Below are 22,323 nucleotides of genomic sequence, written 5' to 3'. Positions count from 1 at the left end.
GAAAATCTGATTCATGTCCAGGGTTGGTTACTTGGTGCTTCTCTTCTAGTGAAACCTATTACATATTTCCTGCTGCTTTTGGGTGCATCTCTATGAGTGTTGATTCAATGTAGCGCAGTTCCCACGTCCTGAATTTGGTAAATATAGGATCAGTTCACTTGTACTGTATTATAGTCACAGATTCACAATGGTTCTCCGCTTGGTGATCAGATCTCTTAGCTGTTAACACTTAATGCTTCTCCTGTATTGCATTTTCATAGTAACAAATATGCAGAGCAACTAAAAAAATTTCATTTTGGTTCCATGGCTATCCACGATCTAATTTAGGCATTTATCAAAATTTCATATTTCATTTTCTCTCTCTTATACTAGATACATACACACACACACACACACACACATATATATATATAGAAAGAGGATTGAAAGGAAATGAGTTCTTTAAACTGCGTAGGTTCCTTCCTTTCGCCAGTCACCAATATATTTTGATAAAAAAAAATTCTCAGCTAACTCTAGCTCTGTTTCGATGCTCCTTTTTGTTTTGGTCAGGGGTGATACTGCATACTGTAGTCTAGAGTGCAGGCAGCAGCAGATGAACATCGATGAGAAGAAGGAGAAGTGCTCGATGACATCCATGAAGAAGGAGGCAGCCCCTGCTGGCTCTGAGCCCTCCGGGAAAGGAGAAACAGTTGCTGCAGCATGATGATGTTGATGATGATCCACATTGTGTTCTATGGAATCTTAGATGATGATGATGATGACACATCGTTCTGCTGCCATTTCGGATGTTCTACCTTATAAATATGTCCTGTATTTTTATAATTTTAGCAAGGGCAGCACTAGTTCTGGGGTTAAAGTGAAGTTAGGACCTTGTTTTTAGAAAAAAAAAGTTGCGAAAATGAAGATTACTGGCTCCTTGTATGATTGGCTAGGGTGCAGCAACAATTTTCCTTAGATGGGTATCCAATGTTCACACGAGTTTTGAGAGAAAAGAAGTGAAAAAGAAAAAGTGAAAAGAAAGTATAAGAACTTATTGTTATTGTCCTGGACTTCTTTCTTCTTCATGTGAAAAAGATGGTAAAAAAAACTTGGTTGTCTTGTACGGCTCTCTTCTTCCCTTTGTGAATGAAACTTCATTTTAAAGATCACGGAGCCATTGTTATGTATCTTCGCATCTAGAAAGGTTTAGTTGGACATATTAATCTTTTTCATTCATTTTGGTGCTCGTGACTGCCAATAAAGTATTCAGTATTGCAGACAAATTTCTAATTTATCTTTCATAATTGTAATTAGATTTGTTTATTAAGCGAACAAACGTCAGACAGGACGGACAGAGCAGACAAAACAGACATATGTGAAACAAACGCTGGACGTAAAGAACATGATGTTCTGTTCTTAAAATCATCAAACGGTGGACAAAGAACATCATTGTCCATGAGGACAGGACAGTAGTGTAATTGACAGGACGTCCTGTCTGTCCTGTCCCAATGGACAGCAATCAAACGACCTCTTAGTGAACAACGGACTAACGGAGCACTTCACCCCGTTCCTCCGACCCCGAACCTAACCTCCTTATTAAGAAAGAAAGGAGGAGAAAAATTACAATTTTGATTCTGATATTTAATAATTTTGTGATTTAGAGATAATTTTGTCATATATATTACTATTATTTATTATTATTATAAATTATTAATAATAATAAATAGTCTTCCCACACCGCCGCACCTAAATTTTTTAAGATGTGCCATACCGACACCTGCACCCGCGCCGGCACCCGCATCCCGCACCTTGGTGACATAGTGGGCGAGTTGCATGCGCCAGCATGTGCACACAACAAATATATACCCCTGAAAAAAAAAAAAGCGGGTTGAGGCATTTCAGAAGTTTTTTTATCACGAGGTGTATTGTTTAGTCTTTTTCTTTTTACTTTTTATGTTCTTTTTTTGCCCGTTTTCAACACCTTCCTTTTTCACTTTATGAAGAGTATTCTGGTCATTATACACCCTGGGTGTGCATATATCCAGCTTCGGAGTTAGTATGACATCTAATTAACGTAGGCTGAACATTGTACTGCAGACACAAAGTGGGGAATTAAAGGCACATTCTGAGGCTAGCTTCAGTTAGGCACTTAGGCTTAAAGATTTCTATATATCAGTCACTTGAAAGCCGGATTATCCACCTCTAAGTTTATCAGGTTTAGTTCAACTATGTTATTTATTATCTGATTTTTTTCGCTTGGATATTTTCTTGCATTGGAATTAACTATAGAACTTAAATTTCCTACCAGTCTTTCAGAACAATTGTAATTTGTACAACAGTTTGGAAAAATTGGCATTTTATATGATTGGAGATTCTCTCTTTATTTTTAAGTTTAGTAGAAAACTTCAAGAGAACACCTAAAAAGTTGGCAATAATAAACAACATATACTGAACATTAATGTTATAATGTTAAGACATTTCTATGATTAATCAAAATAACGGTATGAGCATTTAAGTGCTAAATAAGTGAATTTTGTACCATTTTACTCTCTAAAAAATAAAACAAAAATATGAACGACTTTATTAATGCAAATTAGGTTTTCTTGAGGAACTTTTCACATTTTAATAAAATCCTACAATTGTTTTAAATGCGAATAGTGAAGCTAAGTTATTTGGGTTATAATAAATCATATGTTAAGTTACTTGAAGTAGTAAAGAAAGCTAAACAAACTAACTTATATATTTTTTATCATATTATCTAAGCTGAAGTTAATAACAGCCTAGTGTTAATGGTTAAATAGTTTCCTTTGATTAATACTGCAAGACTTAGGTACTGAAATTGTAACAGTATATAAGAAATGAGTAGAATAAGAGATTTAAGAACTCACACACGCAAGAGAGGGAGATAACAAACACACACACACACACAAGAGAGAGAGAGAGAGAGAGAGAGAGAGAGAGAGGTTAACCTAGAAAATGAACTGTGTTAACCTGATCTGCGTAAGATGATGAGATCACAAGAGGCGGCCTAACACCTAGCTTAGCTGCATCTGCATGGAGACCACACGTTGAGTCTTGAGACTTGCATCTACGTGAAGACCAACCAAACAAGTACTGTAGACTTTCCAACATGCACGCATCACCTGATTGTCTCTACCACAAGAGCAGCCGCTCCATTTGTTTTTTCTGCTGGTTCCTTGGAAAGGCGAGCTTCTTTATTTGGCTTATCTGCCTTCCCCTTCCAAATAAATCCAGCCTTAGTTTCAACTGTGGCAGCTCGGATGTTGACAACTGTTGGAGACAAAAAATACCTGATTTTTTCTACTACTTGTCATCATAATTTTTCATTGCAGACATTTAACTATTTAACAGGTGCCAAAATAAAGTTCATCAATTTTTTTTATATAGGTCAACTTAAAATTTTTAAAATTTCATATAACTTTCTGAATTTTTAAAATTTGAGGGGGGCAAGGTCCTGCCTCCGTCCTTGCTTGTCACACACACACATACATATATCAGATTAAGTACATGTACATGTAGAACATATCTTTTTAGAGGAAGTTTTTGGATCCGTGAAAGCGTATGGGTCTCTTATACGGCTAAAATGCCCTTGACACAAAAAGGCTCGAGGGCATTTTAGCCGTATAAGAGACCCATACGCTAGAGCTGCACATGAGTTAGGTCGAGCTCAAGGTCCATAGAAGAGGTTCAAGTTCGACTCAACAATACAACATCGAGCTCAACTCACTTAACTCGTTTGACTTGTTTCGATTAACTTATAATGTCTCATTTTTTTAATTCGTTAGGTTGTCTAATTGGTTTTTTTTTTAATTAATTCAACTATATATATGAATAAGCATCTAATAGAAAATCCAAACAAAGAATGCACGTACTCTGCATTCAAATATTCTCAAAAGAAAAACTTAGCAATAGAAAAGCTTTCATTCATGACACATTTACGTAATTGAGCCGAACAAAGTTTAAAGGAGTCGACTTCTAACGACTAGAACTCAACTCATTTAACATTTCGAACATAAATCTAAACTTGAGCTTGGCTAGTTATAAACAAGTTCACCATGAGTCAAGGTTTTAACTGTAAGTTCATATCGAGCGCATCTGAATTGGCTCAATTCTTTGTGCAGCCCTATTCTTAGCAGCGGGCCATCGGTGGACCCAGCGAAGCTGCCATGGCGGCTTAGGTTTTGGGCCGCTACTGGATAATGCACACACTGCATCGAGCAACTTGCCATGAGGCTTTGTAGAAGGCTCCTTTGCCCTTTTGCAAGACTTGTAGGTAGCCTTTTTTGTGCTTAATTTCACAAAACGTAACAGCTTGTCTTTGCCATAGAAACTTTGGAAACTTAAAACAAAACTAAGAGGTTTAATTGGAAGCCCAAGCAAAATGAATGGGAGCGAAGGCCTGCTTTTGGAGTGGAAAGGAGAAGTTAAATTTTGGAGCATTTACAAGGGAAGTGCATGGTCCATAATTTTGTTTTACGAGGGGATCGAATAAAGTGTTTAAATTTTAACACGAGTTGAAATAAAATTTTTTAAAATTTTTATATAAAATAAGTAAAATTTTTTAAAATTTATATGTAAATTAAGAGGTCCATAACAACCCCGATCGTCCAAGTTGACTAGCTTAGCAGCAAATGTGGTGACTAGCTTAGCAGCAAATGTGGTACGTCCGTCTGGCCGGTTGAAACTGAATATACCAATTCTACGGATTGGAAATAATTGTGGAAAATTAGCACTTGGTGACAGCGTAGCTCTGCTTCCAATTTGATTTGTTAAGACTTAAAAATAACAGCAGGACCCAGTTAACTGGGACATGGGAAGTATATACTTACTTTCATCTGCCATCCCTATTCAAACTAAACTCAAACTCCTTCAAATTACGACGACTTATAATTTGGCCACGTCCGACTCACGCCGGCTTCCTACATGTACAAACAAAACCTCGCCTTGATTGGGGGTTTCTTATGGCCGACCTTGACACGGACCATTAGAATCACTTGAAGGCTGGCGTCTATAAATATGTGCCTGCAGATAGCAGCAGACATCACACTGCAAGCACTACTAGAGAATCTACTCCTTCTTTTGCTTTTTTCCTTTTTCTCAACAAGATGACTTCTTCTTCCATGTTGGTGGTATTGTTTTTCTCCTTTCAATTGGTAGTACCATACGGTAAGAGTACCATTCTCTCTCAAAAACACACACACACACACTCTCTCTCTCATATTCTTGATCTAAACCGCTTAATATATATAGTTGGCCGGGTTGGTTGGCAGGTACATGATCTATCATTTGTTTGATTCCTGTTTACGCACACGTTCCTCCCTCCCTTCCCCTCTCTCTCTCCCTCTCATATTATGGGTTATGTGTGCTCTTTTCATGCTTTAAGGCTAATAGTAGCCCATACTCGAACTTCACCCAATAGACTTGGGCATTGGGCCTCCGTTGGGTACCTGACCCAAAAAGACCTGCTTGGGTCAGCCCAACAGGGCCGGATTCGGCCCAATAACTTGTAAATATTATTTTTATTTTATTAATAATATATATTTTATTATTAAACATATATTTTATTTTTAAAAATTATTTTATATTTAATTTTTTTATTGTAACTGGTCAAGCCAGACCAGAACTGTGCTTGGGTTCGAGCATCGTGCCCATGACCGGGCTTGGGTTTTGAGCATTGGGCCTGGGCTCGAGCTCGGGTTTCAGACATCTTGCCGGCTTGGACCCAGCTCTTAGGGCTAACCAAGGCCGGCCCGATGCCCAGGTGCCAAGCTAACAACAAAAATCATGAATTGGGAAAAAAGAGAAAGGAAAGAAACGACTCTTTCAGGTGGAGAAGATATCAATGGATATGTTCTTCACCAATTCAGGAAAAAAATCTAATATTGACATATAATTTAGAAAAATAAAACGTGCATGGCTTTCAAATTTAGCTTAATAATTAATTGAATTTTGACATATGCTATCCGTTAATTCCTCTATTTTCAATAAACCTTCATTTGACTCATCTGTCAATGAGGACAGAAGCTCTTTTTTTTTTTTTTTTTGGTGACTTTGCAAACGAATGGTCCTAAAGAGAGACCTGCGGCTGTCACCGGCCTGTTGCATTCCATATTTATTACTAGGGAAGAACATGAGCTGAGTCAAGCCTAAGTTCAGTCAGCTCAAGCTCGACTCAACTCAATTTCGAGAGTAGCTCGACGGAAGCTGCTGGAGCTCGGATCGGTAGTTACCTGTTGAGCTTGAGCTGACCTCGATTAAGGCTTGACAAACTTGTTTGAATAAAATTGATATTCATCGTTACGTATTGAGCTCGAGTTCGACTCGATTAAGGTTCGATAAACTCGTTTGAATAGAATTGATATTCATCGTCAGGTGTTGAGCTTGAGTTGGACTTGATTAAAGTTCGACAAACTAGTAAACTTGTTTAAATATATCGACTTGATTAAGGCTTGACAAACTCGACTAGGGCTTGAGCTCGACTTGGCAGTTTGGTGTTGAGCTCGAACTCAACTCGATTATTTAAATGAGTCAACTCATGAACTCCAGCTCGACTCGTTAAGCAAATGACTTGGTTCAAACTCGTTCACCAGCTGACCAATAGTGTTGTTCACCATAAAATCAGAAGGGAGGAGTTAACGGATTTTGAAAGTTTTAGTTTTTTAAATGTCTTTTTTGAACTTGTAACTTTTTTCGCTGTCCTTTCTTTGTATGGAGGCTCCCTATTTTCTTGACCAGAGGCGTTCTCGACGTCGTACACCCTTTTGCACAATTTTTGCCTTTATGTAATGTAAATAACGATGTCAGCAATTAAAGGGCCATGTATATATATATAAAATCTGAAAGCATTTAGCATACGACAGCCAACAACCTGAACCCCTGTTCTAATTGTTTCTACAGTTGCTGCTCAGTCAGTGGGAGTGTGTTATGGGATGCTCGGCGACAACTTGCCGTCACGGCCGGAAGCAGTGCAGCTCATTCAGTCCGTGGGCTTCAACAAGGTCCGGCTGTACGGCCCAGACGGGGACGCACTGAATGCCTTAAGGAACACGGGCATCGAAGTCAATGTGGATGTGGCCAACGATGATCTGCAGAGGATGGCCAACGACGCCTCCTTCGCCAGCTCCTGGATCTCCAGCAACATCCAGCCATACTCGCCGGGCGTCAGCTTCAAGTATATCACCGTCGGCAACGAAGTCATCCCCGGCGACGCGGCCCAGTACGTGCTCCCCGCTATGAAGAACATGGTGGACGCCCTGGGCTCTGTGGGTCTGCGGGACCAGATCAAGGTGTCCACGTCCGTTTCCATGGTGGTCATCGGCGTCTCCTATCCTCCCTCTCAAGGTTCATTTTCCGATCAAGCCGCTCCCTTCATGGGCCCCATCGTCCAATTCCTAGCCAGCACCGGCGCCCCTCTCATGGTCAATGTGTACCCGTACTTCAGCTATGTGGGCAACCGCCAGGCCATACAACTTGACTATGCACTCTTCACCGCTAACCGAGTTGTGGTCACAGACCCTAACAACGGGCTGGCATATACAAATCTGTTTGATGCCATGGTAGATTCTGTCTATTCAGCAATGGAGAGAGCTGGTGCCGCCGGTGTTCCCATCCAGGTGTCCGAGAGTGGGTGGCCATCGGCTGGAGGCGACCCGACTGTCACTACCATAGGGAATGCTCAGACCTATAACCAAAACCTGGTGAGGCATGCTGCACAGGGCACGCCAAAGAGGCCGGGGCCCATGGAGATTTTTGTGTTTGCTCTATTCAATGAGGACCAGAAGTCCGCTGGCATCGAGCAAAACTGGGGCCTCTTCTACCCTAACAAGCAGCCCGTCTATCCCATCACCGTAAACTAGGAGCTCAAAGGTCCAAAAGCTATCTAGCTTAGTTATGGACAATAGTTGCACTCTTTTACTGTGTTTTTTTTTTTGTGAAGAGGAGTTCAGTCAAAATTCAAGCTTATATGGCCACTAAATAGTTCCATAAGTTACGGGTTTTCATAAGACCTCCGCAATGTGCTCAACTAGAATTGCTTTATTTACTAGAATAAAGCAACTGGCTGGAAAATAATAAGTTCTTGAATAATGGAAATAGAGACAATTGCTACTACTTTACTAGCAGCCACAACCATAATAAAATCTTTTTTTCAGCAGTACTGCTAATTGCTGGCTATTGGTTTTCTCCATGCCTTTCATTACTTCTTTTGTTTTTTCCTTTTCTTTGACTGAATATCTCTATTTTCCATTATAAAAGGTTGTCCCTCTTCTTGTCCAAGAACGGGCATCCTAGACAATTGACAAGAAACTGACAATGACGGTACAAAGAAATGGAACCACCATAATTCTAACTAATTAGTAAGTTCCACTCTTTCATAATCATGACCCATTATTTTATATTTATCACCACAGGAAGAGACACCATTGGCATTACAAATAAAGTGGTGCTTGAGTTTAACGTGATTAATCCTTTGATGCAACACCAGATTTTTTTGCCATATAAATAGTAGCCTTGTTGTCGCAGAAAATTTCAGATGATTTTGTCCGTTGAATCTGCATATCTTCAAAGTTGTGCCTCATTTAAATGGTTTGACAAGTTGCAGAAGTTGCAGTCACATATTTTGCTTCAAAAGAAGATAGTGTCATGGAACTTTTTTTCTTTGAAATCCAAGACTCTGCACTGGATCCATGATGAACCGCTCATATTTTTCCTAACCTCTATTAGTACAATTTAAGTTTAGTGACTAATTTAAGCCAAGTGCCAAAATTTGAGGTTCTTCAAATATAATACAAAATTCTTTTTGCAGCTCAAGACAATGAACAGTGGGATTATGCATAAATCTAAAATCAATCTAAATGAAAACATAATGTTTGGTCACGTATCAGTCAAATACATTAAACTGCCTACAATGCTTTTGATAATGACTCATTGGCTTTAGTGGTTTATCAACAAGTTTGAGTTTCTCTCTTACATTGTTAGGACCATAACTACTCTTACATTTATCTAAATTAAATTTCTTCAACAAACTCACTGCATATTTTTCTTGTCTCCCATCATTATTCTTCCTTCCTTGAAAACCCACAAAGTGATGCAACAGACCAAAATCTGACATCTCAAACTTCATCACCTTTTTCAACTTAAACCGATCATACAATTTCTTCAAATATTATCGTTAACATGTATCTTGTGAATCTTATTGTGCATTTTGTCATTGTTCCACGCAAGATGCATCTCCATCCAATCTTCACAAGACCTTCTTTATAAAGCGTTAATGTGGTAATCAAATGAATTTATTTACTAATGAGTAATTTAAAGGTAAAAAAAAACTTGATAAATAGATCGGACATGATTGATCTCTACAAATCCTACTAATGTGTTAAAGTTCTTAACAGTGTAATTGTTGAACCAATGTCTCTAACCAGCTTGTCCATTACTACCTCTCCATTTCTTTCCGTACCCCTTCTATGTCAAACTCTAGCACTTCACTTGGCTCTAATGTTTTCTTTTGACAATTACCAGCTACCATCATCTCAGGTGGACAAGAACAACACACAACCTATAAAATGTGGCAACCACACAGCCTATAAAATGTGGCACTATTACAACAAGACCAGTGAAGCACCAAACTACTTAATAGATTTATCCATATCTCCAACCTAAAATAATTGGAGAAGTTAAAAGAATCCTATGTAACTATAATCACCCCAAATTTTTTCAAAAGGCTAACATATGTACATGTAAGATTTTTGCAACTGGAAAAATAGTAGTACAAGCATTTAGAGATGTAATTTGAATCTTAGTGATACTAACAATTAGCTGCTCCATAACTACATTAACTTCTTGAAGCAAAGATATCCCCTTCTCCCCCTAGTAGATGGTATGTTATTTGAAAAGCATTGAAGAATTGCAGCTTCTTTCTAAAATCTACAAGGAATATGTATACAACTTTACATTTTTTCTTATAATTAAATGGGTAAGTTCTTTTTGTAGTTTAAAAATCTTTGATAGTTAAAATAACATATGAGTGTTGACCCAAGATGACATACCAATCTCAAATAACAAAATCCCTTGCTCAATTCTTTCTTCAGTAAAAAGGCAAAAAGAGTGCAAGAGGAATTTGTGTGTAGGTGCTTGTTTGTAAGCATGGTCATGTCTTTCTAATAGCTAAACTACAAAATTCAGCCCCTTGTTTCATGTAATTTTTTTATAGCTTAGCCAGATTTTCATATCACTGTAACTCCTACATGAGAGGAAGATGAAGAAGAAACAAAAAAATGAAAAAATGTAATGCATGTTTCAATCTAAAAGTCAGACTTGAATCCCCCTTTCTGAATTCATTTTCTTGTCATTAAAAACTTTTGATGGAGGACTAATTGAGTTATATAACTGTTTTTAGCATGCTTCCCATGCTCACACAGCAACAGTTCAGAACCTGCCACTACTGTTAAAATAATCAAAACGCTTCATCATACTGAATTAAAGCATTGAATGGTCGGCTCACTAAAACAAAAGCATGTTTTTAGTCTCGATGCTTATCCTTCATGGGAGAATTTTTTTCTACAACACAAGAAAGGGAGCGGAGTCAGACGTTTGTTCATCGTCTGACACAGGGAAGGGAGTGGGGATTTGGAGAAGCAAAGGTATCAGTAGGAGATCCAAAATTTTCTATTCGTTCTGTGACACAGAGAAGGGCATGGGGGTCTGGTGAAGCAAAGGAAGCAACATATGCATCCTCCAATGCAGGGGAGAAAGCAAGGTCTAGAGAAGCAAAGGTAGCAAGGGTATGGAGAAGCAAAGGAAGTAGAGAAAGGAGCATGAGTCTCGAGAAGCAAGGTCAATACTTCTTTCTCTCACGATCACACACACACACACATTCAGTTTTACTTTTTATCATTCATATCAAGGTTGTGACCCACAATGAATAGTGAAGGGAGGGGGGGGGGGGGATTGGGGGCAAGAGTTTTCTCACAATGAGCATTTTTCTGCTCAAGCTATTCACCTTCACCAAATAGGAAAGGGGCCACCGATGCTGCTGCAAACATAAACTCTCTCCCCTTTTCTTTTTTCTCCCTTTTTTCTCTCTAGATTCACGATCTTCAGATCTTTTTCACGATTTTTTATTCAATCGATTTTGTCATGAATAATGGAGCTATTCATAACAATCGTTTATTAATTTAGATTGGCTATGTTTAAGGGAATGTCTTCACCTTCAAGTTGTTTGAGAGAATACTGGCACCTTCAACTAGTTGTGAAGATTGAATGCTCTTCACAGCCTTTAAAAGTAAACAAGAGAAATGAAGGTTGGCTCTAAGGGAGCTGGATTCGTAACACAACCAGGGCTCATGAAAAATCAAATTAAAGAGATAATTTGATTATAGCTACTTCTGCTCTTTGTTGAAAGTTATCATCCTTTTATTTTTGAATTTACAAGTGGAATAAGATAATTTTCTTGAGAACTTCTGGGAATGTGTAACCCTCTAAACTAATCCCTGGTTTCTCCCTTTGAATGGTTCATAGTTAGAAATGTATATTTTAGTTATACGGAGCTAGATCAGGAATCATATAGAAGTGCCAATGTTTCCAATATGAAGTATTTGTTTCTCTAGTACTTTTGTTGCCATTTATTTGAAAATGCATTAAGAGATCAAGTTTACTATTTGTCTACATTTTCATAAAAATAAGTTTCTTCTATCAGTTGTTAGATTTACGAGTCTGTCAGGTATCTAAGATGCATTTCTTAAATATCTGATGTTGTTTGACATACCAAAACAACATTTTGAGGCTTCCAATAGATTCATTAGCTTGGAAAACTTTTAATGAATGTAATACTTTCTTTGCTTCTATTCCTCAAAATGTTAAGACTCGGATTAGCAAGTGATGACTTCAATCCTTTTAGGATGATGAGTACGACACATTCTACATGGCAAGTTGAGCTAATTCCATATAATTGGTCTCCTCATATGTGCATAAAGCAACCTTATTTCATCCTTTCAGTGCTCATATGCAATAATCTGGGACAAGATATTGATTTGTATGTGCAACCACTTAAGAGTTGAAAAAATTATAGGATGTTGGGGTGGAGACGTACGATGCATCAAAAAGAGAAAGATTTCAACTTCAAACAACATTGTTGTGGACAATTAATGATTTTCCTGCATATGCAAATTTGTCTGGTTGAAATACCAAAAGGTCAATTAGCTTGTCCTTGTTGCCATAAGGATACATATTTCCATTGTCTGCATGGCTCTAACAAAGAGTGTTATATGGGACACTACCGGTGGTTGCCAATGGACCATAACTATCATCACAATGCACATTTTTCTTATGAGACTAATGAAGTGAGCTGTGCTCCTATTGTACTTTATGGACAAGACATATTAAATAAAGTTGAAGGTATCAACATTTAGTATGAGTAAAAAGTTCCTATTCAACATTTGCCATACAATTGGAGGCAAAAAAGACATATTATCTTGTTGGCAACATAACATATAGAGAAAAATGTGTGCGACAACCTCATTGGGACATTACTTCATATAGAAAGAAAATTGAATGACATAGTATATGGTCGGATTGATTCGGAAGCTATGTCTATAAGACATTCAAGTACGACTTGGACATTCTAATAGAGTTCATTTGCCTCTGACATGTTTCTCAATGCATCTGACATGTTTCTCAATGCACAAGAAAAAGAATGATGTCATTGCAAAGTACTAAAACATATCAAAGTTTGGGATGGCTACTCTGCAAACATTTCTCGATGCGTGCATACAAAAGAGCATAAAATTTAATTTCCGGGCTTAAAAGGCATGACTGCCGTATGTTGATGCACTAATTTCTTCTATTAGCCATGCGAAGAACACTACAAAAAAACGTGAGCTTTGTGATGATAGAACTCTTTGGTTTGTTCAAGGAGTTGTGTTCAAAAGTTTTGAATGTAAATGATTTAATAAAACTGGAGGAACAAATCATTATTACATTGTGTCATCTAGAAAAGATATTTTCTTCAGCTTTCCTTGACATTATGCACTAAATTACATATATCGATAAAAAAAAAGAGGACCAGTTATCTTCTATAGGAGATCTATGCAACCATGTACTTAAGTTTTTGGATATATTCACTATCTGAACCTTGTAAGTCATCAGACCATTCAGGGGATCTGAGCGGTACTGTTACAATTATAAAGTTGTTGAAGATCCGCGATGTTTCTATGATTGAAAAGAAATGTTTCAGGGTACTCGGGTTACAAGGTTGAGGCCCGTATATGTACATTTTTGTGTTTGATTTAGAAGTACTTCTCAGATTGCATGTCTTAAGTACACTTCGAGACATTCAATTAGTCTGCCCTTTCAGACATAGATCATTATATATATATATAATGCATGTTTCAATGATCACTGAGCGTAAATAAAATGAATAATGCCTTTCAAAGGTTGTGCTTACCACACCTACCATCTTTTCAACAAAAGATATTAGTAGTACTGTAAGCAAGCCAAAAGTCCGGGTCAAGGTCTGCGAGGGGGTCAAATGATATTATCATATTTCCCAAGTCGACTGAGGAAAAAACAAGATGCATGTGTAATGACTTAGTATAAAACAAATGGGTTCCTATCTATGGGTGAAGGAGAAAGTAGTTTTAGAACTATGCTCAAATTTCTTTGAAAGTTCGCTGTGCAAGGGTGATCGGGATGGATTTCCGATGGGGAAACAGTAGCAGAGCTACTTGTTGGCTGGGGTGGGCCACTGCCCATGTCAGCCCCACCAAAAATTTCATTATAATGTGTTAACTTCACTTTGTTATGACTTTAAATTTATATGCAGTGCCACACCAAAGCTGTGTCACCTTCACAACCCACTGATGAAAAATCTAAGCAACCCCATTGGGGAAAAAAGTGGATCGGCTTCCATGTTAAGAACCCTACCAAAAGAATTTTAAAGGGCAATTTTTAATTTCGAGGTGGAAAGTGCATCAAAGCACCTATTGACGTCTTTATACTACAGCTTTCTTTTACGATGCATTTGATAGTCTCGAATTTAATTTCGGAGGTGATGATCTGGGATCATTGATGTGGGTGGGCATTGGGCTCGGCTTGATCCGATGTTGTTATCACCCTAAATTTTTCAAAAAACGGGGCTATTAAAATTTCGGGTCTATTATTTTTAAAATAAAATTTAAATCTAAGTTTAGATCCAAATCAGGAATTCCAAAGCTCTTCCCTCTCGAATTCAAATCTTAAATTCAAATTTTGAATTTTATCTCTAAAACTCTTCCATCTTGAATTTAAATCTTGAATTTGAATTTCGAATTTTTGGCTCCAAAAAGTTTTCCCTCTTGAATTTAAATTTTGAATTCGAATTTCAAATTTTGGCTCCAAAAAGTTTTCCCTCTTGAATTTAAATCTTGAATTCAAATTTCAAACTTTCGCTCCAAATTCCTCTATAAATACCCCCCATTTCCTACCTCTTGGGCAAGAGTTAGCCCTTGAGAGAAACTCTAGAGTATTCTTACTTGAAGACTTAGAGTTTTCTTGAGCTCTCTCTCTCCCTCTTACTCTTTCCATTTCTCCTCTTTCTCTTCAACTTGGAGCAAGCTACAACTCTCTTGGAGACATCATTTTGAAGCTTGACTCAAGGAGATCTTCAAGTGAAGGTGTTCATCTCTCCTAGGTCATTTCTTATTAGAGAGACAAGAGACTATGCTCAAGTGCACCAGGAGCATGAAAAGATGAGATGATCTTTCATTTCATAGTTACATCATGTCCTCCCTCCTAATTGAATCTTTCTCTTTCCATCATCTTCTCTCTTTTTTTTCTTTCTTAAATATTGTCTATATACTATTCATGCATAGTTGCTTGGTTTTTCATTTATATGTGAATGTATGATGGAAATGAGAGTGTGGTTTGGGGACTCTTTATTTTCATATTGATTTTTGAGGTTGAGACTTGTCCAATCCGGGGAAAACCTTCACGAAATATGTACATGTTAATATGCATTTGGATGTCATTTTGCGCTATTTTCTTTCTTAGTCACCCAATTAGGAACCCTAACAAGTGTCTCGGTATATTGCTCGATTTTCTTTCATACCCAACGGTGGAAGAAATATATCCCTTGTAACAAACCAAATCATAACATTCTATATTGATATAAATCATATTTTCCAAACAATTTTCAAAAGAAACCTTCTAATGCAGTCTTGGAGACTTAACTTACGTTCTTGCATGATCCCAAGTTCCCCTCCGGCCTATATCAAAAATTTGAAGTCGGCTGTTTTCAAATCCTTCATTGATTTACATATTTATGAAGACGTATGCATATATACATGTTATATACGTATGTGTGCACATGAATATCTTTCTTTATCGTTCTCTCTTTATGATTTAACATATCCTTTTACAAACTCTCATATACGTATATATAAATATATATACGTGTATTCCATTTTAAATCTCTCTCTCTTTCTAAAATGATATTCTCTTCTTTATTTGTTTTAAGCTTCATTTTCACAAGGTTTCATATACGTATCTATACATATATACATATATACATATGTATATATAAATATGTATATGAATACGTATCCCTCTTCCTTTTAGATCTTTGATTTTATGATTTTCAAGATCTCTTTCTCTACATCTCTCTTGGGATCAAGTCTTTCATCTTTTTCATTCTTTCAATATTTTCTCTTATCATTTAAGATTTTAATTTTTCATTTGCCGACTTCACTAAGACCAAAATCAAGTAATGACCCAATATTGGAATCATGCTTCTACAACCCCAATCCATTTTCAGAAACTTTTCCTTCATATATATGATATTTACAAAAACAAAAATCTTAGATGTATGTTATGGTAGGAATGCATGTAGATGAATGTTATGGTAGGAATGAATGATTTTCCCTTTCAATTATATAGGATCAATGCATCCATTCATTTTCACTCACTTAATGTCACATATGATCACAAGCACCTCTCCAAAAGAACTTAAGCAAGATGAGATGGAACTCTAACTAGGTGGTAACCAAATTAAAGTAAAATTTCAAACCTACTTAAAGTCTTAAGGGAACACTAAAATGATTTCAAAATGTCTTTTCAAGCTTTCCAATGATATTCACAAGGATTTCCTTCTATCTTTCCCAAAACATTTTTCATTATCAAGCAACTCTCAAAAACCTTTTCAAAAGTTTGAAACATCAAACTTTTAATATCTTTCTATACTGCATATACGATAAAAAAGATGTTTAAGTTAAAATGAAATGCATCAATAATAAACATAGCCCTTGGGTTGATTACCCCCGGTAAAGATGCCGGGAACGGTCGATCCTCGTACCGATGAGCGAGTCCCTTTCTTTCCTATTGCAAAACAAAACCTCATTTTTCTGGAGCACTTCAAAACCAACCAAAAATTTTGGGGATGCAAACAGATGTATAAAACTTGGGCTCGGTGATGATGTAGTAATGATGGAGTGAGAAAGGAAACACGTCAGTAAACCAATAACTTTTCACTAATGCCTGCGGTCATGTTTGTGTCAGCGAACACATTTATATTGACGTTTTATGAAGTTTTCTTGCACCACTGAAGCTTAATTTGCGAGATCGTAGCTTAGTTGACAACCCCATATATAAATAAATTTATCACTAATCTGGTAATTTCTAGCCACCACAATGAAGGGAACTGAGCAGAGTAGTTGTTTACGAAGTTGGATATATATATATATATATATATATATATATATATATATATATATATATATATATATATATATATATATATATATATATATATATATATAAAAGTGAGTGAATGATTATCCAAAATCAATCAGTCATATAATGGTTTAGATAAAAACAAGAAAAAAGTATGAACTAATATTAGATGGTAGAAATGACCACCAAATTTTTCTCTTTATTTTTCTTTTAACTGTTCATTATATTCATTGAACGAGATTAGATGACCGGGTTACTCTAAAATACTAGAATCACCATCCAATGTTCCTATATAAAAGAAGCATAGTTTTGAAAATTGAAAGCGAATGATAGTCTACAAAAAGATTAACAATTTCCTCAATATAATGCAGTGAGAGAGCGACTGGAGTTTCTAGGAAGAAAGTTCATAATTAAGAGGACCATGCAGGAGGATGCAAATGCTTCGGGCGGAAAAAATTAAGTGGTTTAATAGGAAAGCCAGGCAAAATGAACGGGGAGCGAGACCCAAGCTCACTCGCTTGGCACCCTCTGTGGTGCGTCCATTTTGGCGGGTTAAAACTGAATCAATTCTACGGATTGGAAATACTTGTGGAAAATTTGCACTTGGTGGTCTTGGATCATGACAATGTAGCTCCTGCTTTCAATTTGATTTGTTAGATTTTATTCAATAGAAAATAACAGCCGGAACCAATTAAATGGCACATTGACGAGGGAAGCTGGACACTTGAATATCTCTCACTTTCATCTGCCATCCCTCTTCAGAAGTTCTTCAAATTGCGACGACTTGCAATTTGGCTACGTCCGACGTCCGACTTAAGCTAGTTTCCTACGTGTTCAAATAAAACCTCGCCTTGATTGAAGGTAGCTAAGGCTGACTGAAAGAAACATTGAAGGTGTCAATGGCCGACCTTGACTCGGCGGCCTCCAATCGACTCCACCACTAGAATCACTTGAAGACTGTCCCTGCCCCTAGCCTTAACTTAAAAAATATAACCAACTTCTAATAGACTAGCTGTTAATGTACACGTATATACGAAGATACAACATTTTAGACATAAGCTGTATCATTGTCCAATTTGAAACTTCTCTTTCGCCTCAAGTTAAAGCAAGGTCTTCAAATCTGAATGGCTAGGTTTGTGTTTGGATCTGCCAAACAAAATTAGGAGCACTGAGTTAAGCTGGGGCTAGTGTTTAGATATGAGACCGTGTTAACTAAGCTAATAATATATATATATATATATATATATATATATGTATATATATATATATATATTATATTGGAATTCAATGCATGTCTGGTTTGAATGGAGCAAATAGAGTTTTGGGACGCACGGGAGTTGGCATGGCTACTAAATAATGTTGGTCGAAATTGAAGTAATATTGCCTTGGCCCTTGATTCAGCAGACAAGCCTGAAGGATGAAAGGTCAACCCCGTCTCCGTTAAGAAGACACAAAATGAGGGGGAAGCACATCGATGAGGCTAGCTTCAGTTAGGCTAAGAGATTTCTATATATCAGTTTACTTACAAGGCGGATTATCCAAGGTTATCAGTTTTAATTCAACTATACCATATTATTTATTGTCTGAACTTTTTTGCTTATTATGCTCTAGTTTTTTCTTGCATTATTAACTATAGAATTTAAAATTCATCTCAGTTTTAAGAACAGCAGCAATTTTTTCGGCTGTTTAGGAAAATTGACATTTTATATGATCGAAGATTCTCTCTATATTTTTAAGTTTACCAGAAAACTTCAAGAGAAACCTAAAAAGTTGGCAATAAAAAACAGCGTAGCTGACCATTAATATAATGTTAGCTCATTTTTATGGTTAAGTCAAAATATTGGTACGTGCATTGAATTGTTAAATTAATAAAAATCGTACCATTTTACTCTCTAAAAAATAAAAAAAATGTTTAAATTTAGTAATACAATTAGGTTTTCTTGAAGAACTTTCCACACTAATATAAGAAAATCCCAGAAAGTTAAACAGACTAATGAACTTATATTTTCTTTATCATATTAACCAAGCTGAAGTTAGTACCAGCAGATTGTTAATGGTTAAATAGTTGTTTTCATTAATAGTGCAAGACTTAGGTACTGACCTTTTAACACTATATAGGAAAAGGTAATTAGGCGTCCTTACGAAATTTAATTTACAAAATTTGATAGCAATGAGTAGAATCAGAGATTAAAGTTCTCGCCCACGCAAGAGACGGGGAGATAGATAAGAACGATAACCAACAGAGAGAGAGAGAGAGAGAGAAGCAGACAGAGAGGTTAACACCTAGAAAACGAACTGTCTTAACCTGCTCTGCGTAAGACGATGAGATCAGAGACCCCTTACAGGAGGCGGCCTAACAGCTAGCTTAGCTGCTTCTGCATGGAGACCACACAATGAGTCTTGACACTTGGATCTACGTGAAGACCAACCAAATTAATAATGTAGACTCTCCAAGATGCGGCCATCATTTGATTGTTTCTACCACAAAAGCAGAGTCTAGTTTGTTTGCTGGTTCTTTGAAAAGCCCAGCTTCCTAATTTGGTTTATCTGCCTTCCGATCGCCTTCCAAATAATTCCAGTCTTAGTTTCAACCGCCGCAGCTCCGATGGTGCCAATGGTTTATATATATATATATATATATATAGGGGCGAAATTAAGGTAGAGCTGGCATGGGCCTGCCCCACCTCAAATTTTTTTTTTTTTTAAATTTACAATTAACAGGGAATAATTGTTGATACCCAGCTACGCGTGCTCTTAGCTAAGCTGTACACGAGCTGACTCTAGCTGGAGTTGGGTGAAATCAAGCTTGACTTGACTCAAAAAAGTTGAGTTCGGGCATGCATGCTTGGAACTTGAGACATGTTTCATAGAATAGCCCCGAACTGAACTTGACAATACAATGTCGAGCTTGGGCTCAAGTTCGACTCACTTAATTCATTTAACACGTTTTGGTTAACTTAACTTGTCTGTTTTCTTTAAAAACAAAAAAAACTTGTTTAGCTCATTAACTTGTTCAACTGGTTTCTTTTGACCAATTGAACTACGAACGACCATCTCAGAAAAAATCCAAAGAAATAATGCAGGATATCCTGCATTAAACTTAGCAACAAAAATCTCTCATTCATGACATGCTTAAGTAGTCGAGTTTTAACAACTCAAATTGGACTCTTTTAATATTTCGAGCATAAATTTGAACTCGAGCTGGAGTGATTTATAAATGGTTTAGGCTTATGTTAAGTTTTACAAGCAACTTTGAGTCGAGCTTGAATCAAGTTTTACAAGCAAGTTAGAGTTGAACCTTGAGTTGACTTGACTCACTCTGCAGTCCTATTCTTGGCAGCCACCCGCCGGTCTGATGGGGCCGAAGTCGCCACAACTTAGGGTGGTTGATACATAGGTTCGAGATGCACCCACTTCATCGGGGACCACCACCCATGTGACTATGTGCATGGCTTCTTTGTCCTTTTGCAAGTCGTGTGGGAGGCCCTTTTGTCCTTAATTTTACAAAGGTGAACACTTCTTTGCTCTTTTTCCTTCGGTCCCTATTATTTATTTTCATATGGTGTTATTATTAATTGTTTGTGATATTCCGCTTCCATAAATTACCACTTATTTCGGATTGATCTTGCGGTTCAGCCTACATTAATTGTTCACCGTTAAGGAGTAACGTGAAAACTTCAATGTTATATGACAGTGATCAGCATAGATTTATCGATTAATTAGAATCTTATGAAAAAAAAAATCTTATTTCTTTGGCTAAAATTTATTTTATATATGCTGTAGATATGTTACTTAAAAGTCATATTTAAACTTATATGTATGTGTGTTCAAGAGCTAAATTATTAGAATAGCAAAGAGATGATAACTAGTGATATTTTTTTGGAAGATGGCACCATAAAAAAGCAGATTCACTAATGCATGGAAAGGCGGACGTTGCTGAAAATGAATTTTTACCCGCGTTCAAGAAGGTGTGTTAGAGAAGATCGCGTCTCTCCGACTTTCAGAAGCAAGCGTGGATGCAGTTTAGTCTTCATCGACGCGTGCTGGAAAAATGTTGTTGAAATTCATCTTTTACTGATGACCGACGGGTGGACATTGGTAACAATCAACTTTTCACCGACCGTATTAAAGTTTGTATTGGCATAAGCGTTTTCTGGCCAAGCATTACTCAATACTGATGCCCTCCCCTCATGTCGGTATAACTTTCCTTCTATCATTGTGTTGTCTAAGGACGCCGCTAATAAAGCTTTTACTGACGTCCATCTAACGTTGATTGAAAGTTATCGCAATATTTTCATCAATGTTTTTAAGTAGAATCTTTACTGACATTTAACACACATTAGTAAAGGATTACCCGACCTTTTAACTCTATCTGAGTCCTTTTCTCCTTTCTTCTTCTTCTTTTCTATTTTCCTTTCTCCTCTTTCTCCTTTCCACTGTCAGTTACCGTAGTTTTTCAACGATTCCAAGTGTTCGTTATCAATTTTTGGCGTATACACCAAAAAAGATAGGTTCTCTTGCACTTAATGTCACGTTTTTTCATATTTGTGAATGATTTTCAGTAATAATATTATTTTAGGGCATGTATCCAAGTTTTTCTGTTTTCCAGTTGCATTTGGCAATAAAACTTTCTAATAAAGTTTGTTGAGCTTAGTACTATCGATTTGATATATTAATAGCATGAAATATCCATACAAACACAAAACCCTCAATTTTTCTCCAATTATTGACCTCGCTGGATTCTGGCCGATGCTGGCTGGATTGGGGCGTCATACTTTAAACATATCTAATTATACTATACATGAACTTAGTGAAAAATTATTACATTGATTGGTTGCCATTTTATGATCTTTGAATTTTCCAGTCCCTAGCCTTTTACCTACCCACTAAGTCATTGACGAATTGTTTGAACGACAAATGATTTAGAATTTTTTTGAACTGCTTCAACTATAGTTTTATTTATAAATTATGCAGTATGTTTAATCATTAAATGGTGCAATAGATCATTTGTCAATGATATTTGAGTTTAGAGACAAGATGATATTTGAGTTTATGAACTAATGTGCTGGTCTTCTATCCATCTCTCCATCCTCATCGTTATTCTTTTCATCTTTTTCAATCCGTAAGGTTGGGTGGGAAAGTGGCAGTTTCACCATTATCGTAGATGCATGTACTTCCTAGAAAACAATCAAACTTCATATCTTTGACAAAGAAACAAATTTTATTTCATGCACGAATACTATCTTACAAGCTGCAGCTAGGAAAGGTTTGATAAAATAGCATAATTTCCTTTCCTTAATAACAAACAAGATTCAAGCACTTAGTTTTTTTAGGGATAAATTCAAATATGCAACCATTCAAGTTTTTGGATGAATTCACAATATCTGTAATCTTGTTGTCTCGATCGATTTGCCTATAAATGTAAAGTTGGGGAGTCTAGCTATTGAAGGGATCTTGCACGCTGTTAAAAGTTTATGTAGATCAGCATTTTTAAGTCTGAAAAAATTAATTATCTTTAGATAAGGGTTGTGTTTGTTTTAATGCGGATCTGGAATCGGTGATGATCTGAGATCTGTAGAAGGGATCTCAGATCCATGGATTTAAGGTCAGAACTCTTCCCATCCG

The 22,323-nt window shown here is 36.7% G+C and overlaps 1 protein-coding gene across 1 annotated transcript; it reads left to right on the top strand.

Annotated features, from left to right (window-relative positions):
* Positions 1-5,034: 5,034 nt before the first annotated feature.
* LOC116246826 (glucan endo-1,3-beta-glucosidase-like) lies at positions 5,035-8,109 on the top strand. The gene is made up of 2 exons (XM_031618711.2): positions 5,035-5,166; positions 6,898-8,109. Exons 1-2 carry the CDS (start codon positions 5,106-5,108, stop codon positions 7,854-7,856), a joined length of 1,020 nt encoding a protein of 339 aa, XP_031474571.1. The 5' UTR covers positions 5,035-5,105; the 3' UTR covers positions 7,857-8,109.
* Positions 8,110-22,323: the final 14,214 nt, after the last annotated feature.

The sequence above is a fragment of the Nymphaea colorata genome, chromosome 2 (genome assembly GCF_008831285.2).
Source record: "Nymphaea colorata isolate Beijing-Zhang1983 chromosome 2, ASM883128v2, whole genome shotgun sequence".
Taxonomy (NCBI): Eukaryota; Viridiplantae; Streptophyta; class Magnoliopsida; order Nymphaeales; family Nymphaeaceae; genus Nymphaea; species Nymphaea colorata.
This window is presented reverse-complemented; position numbering and strand designations above follow the sequence as displayed.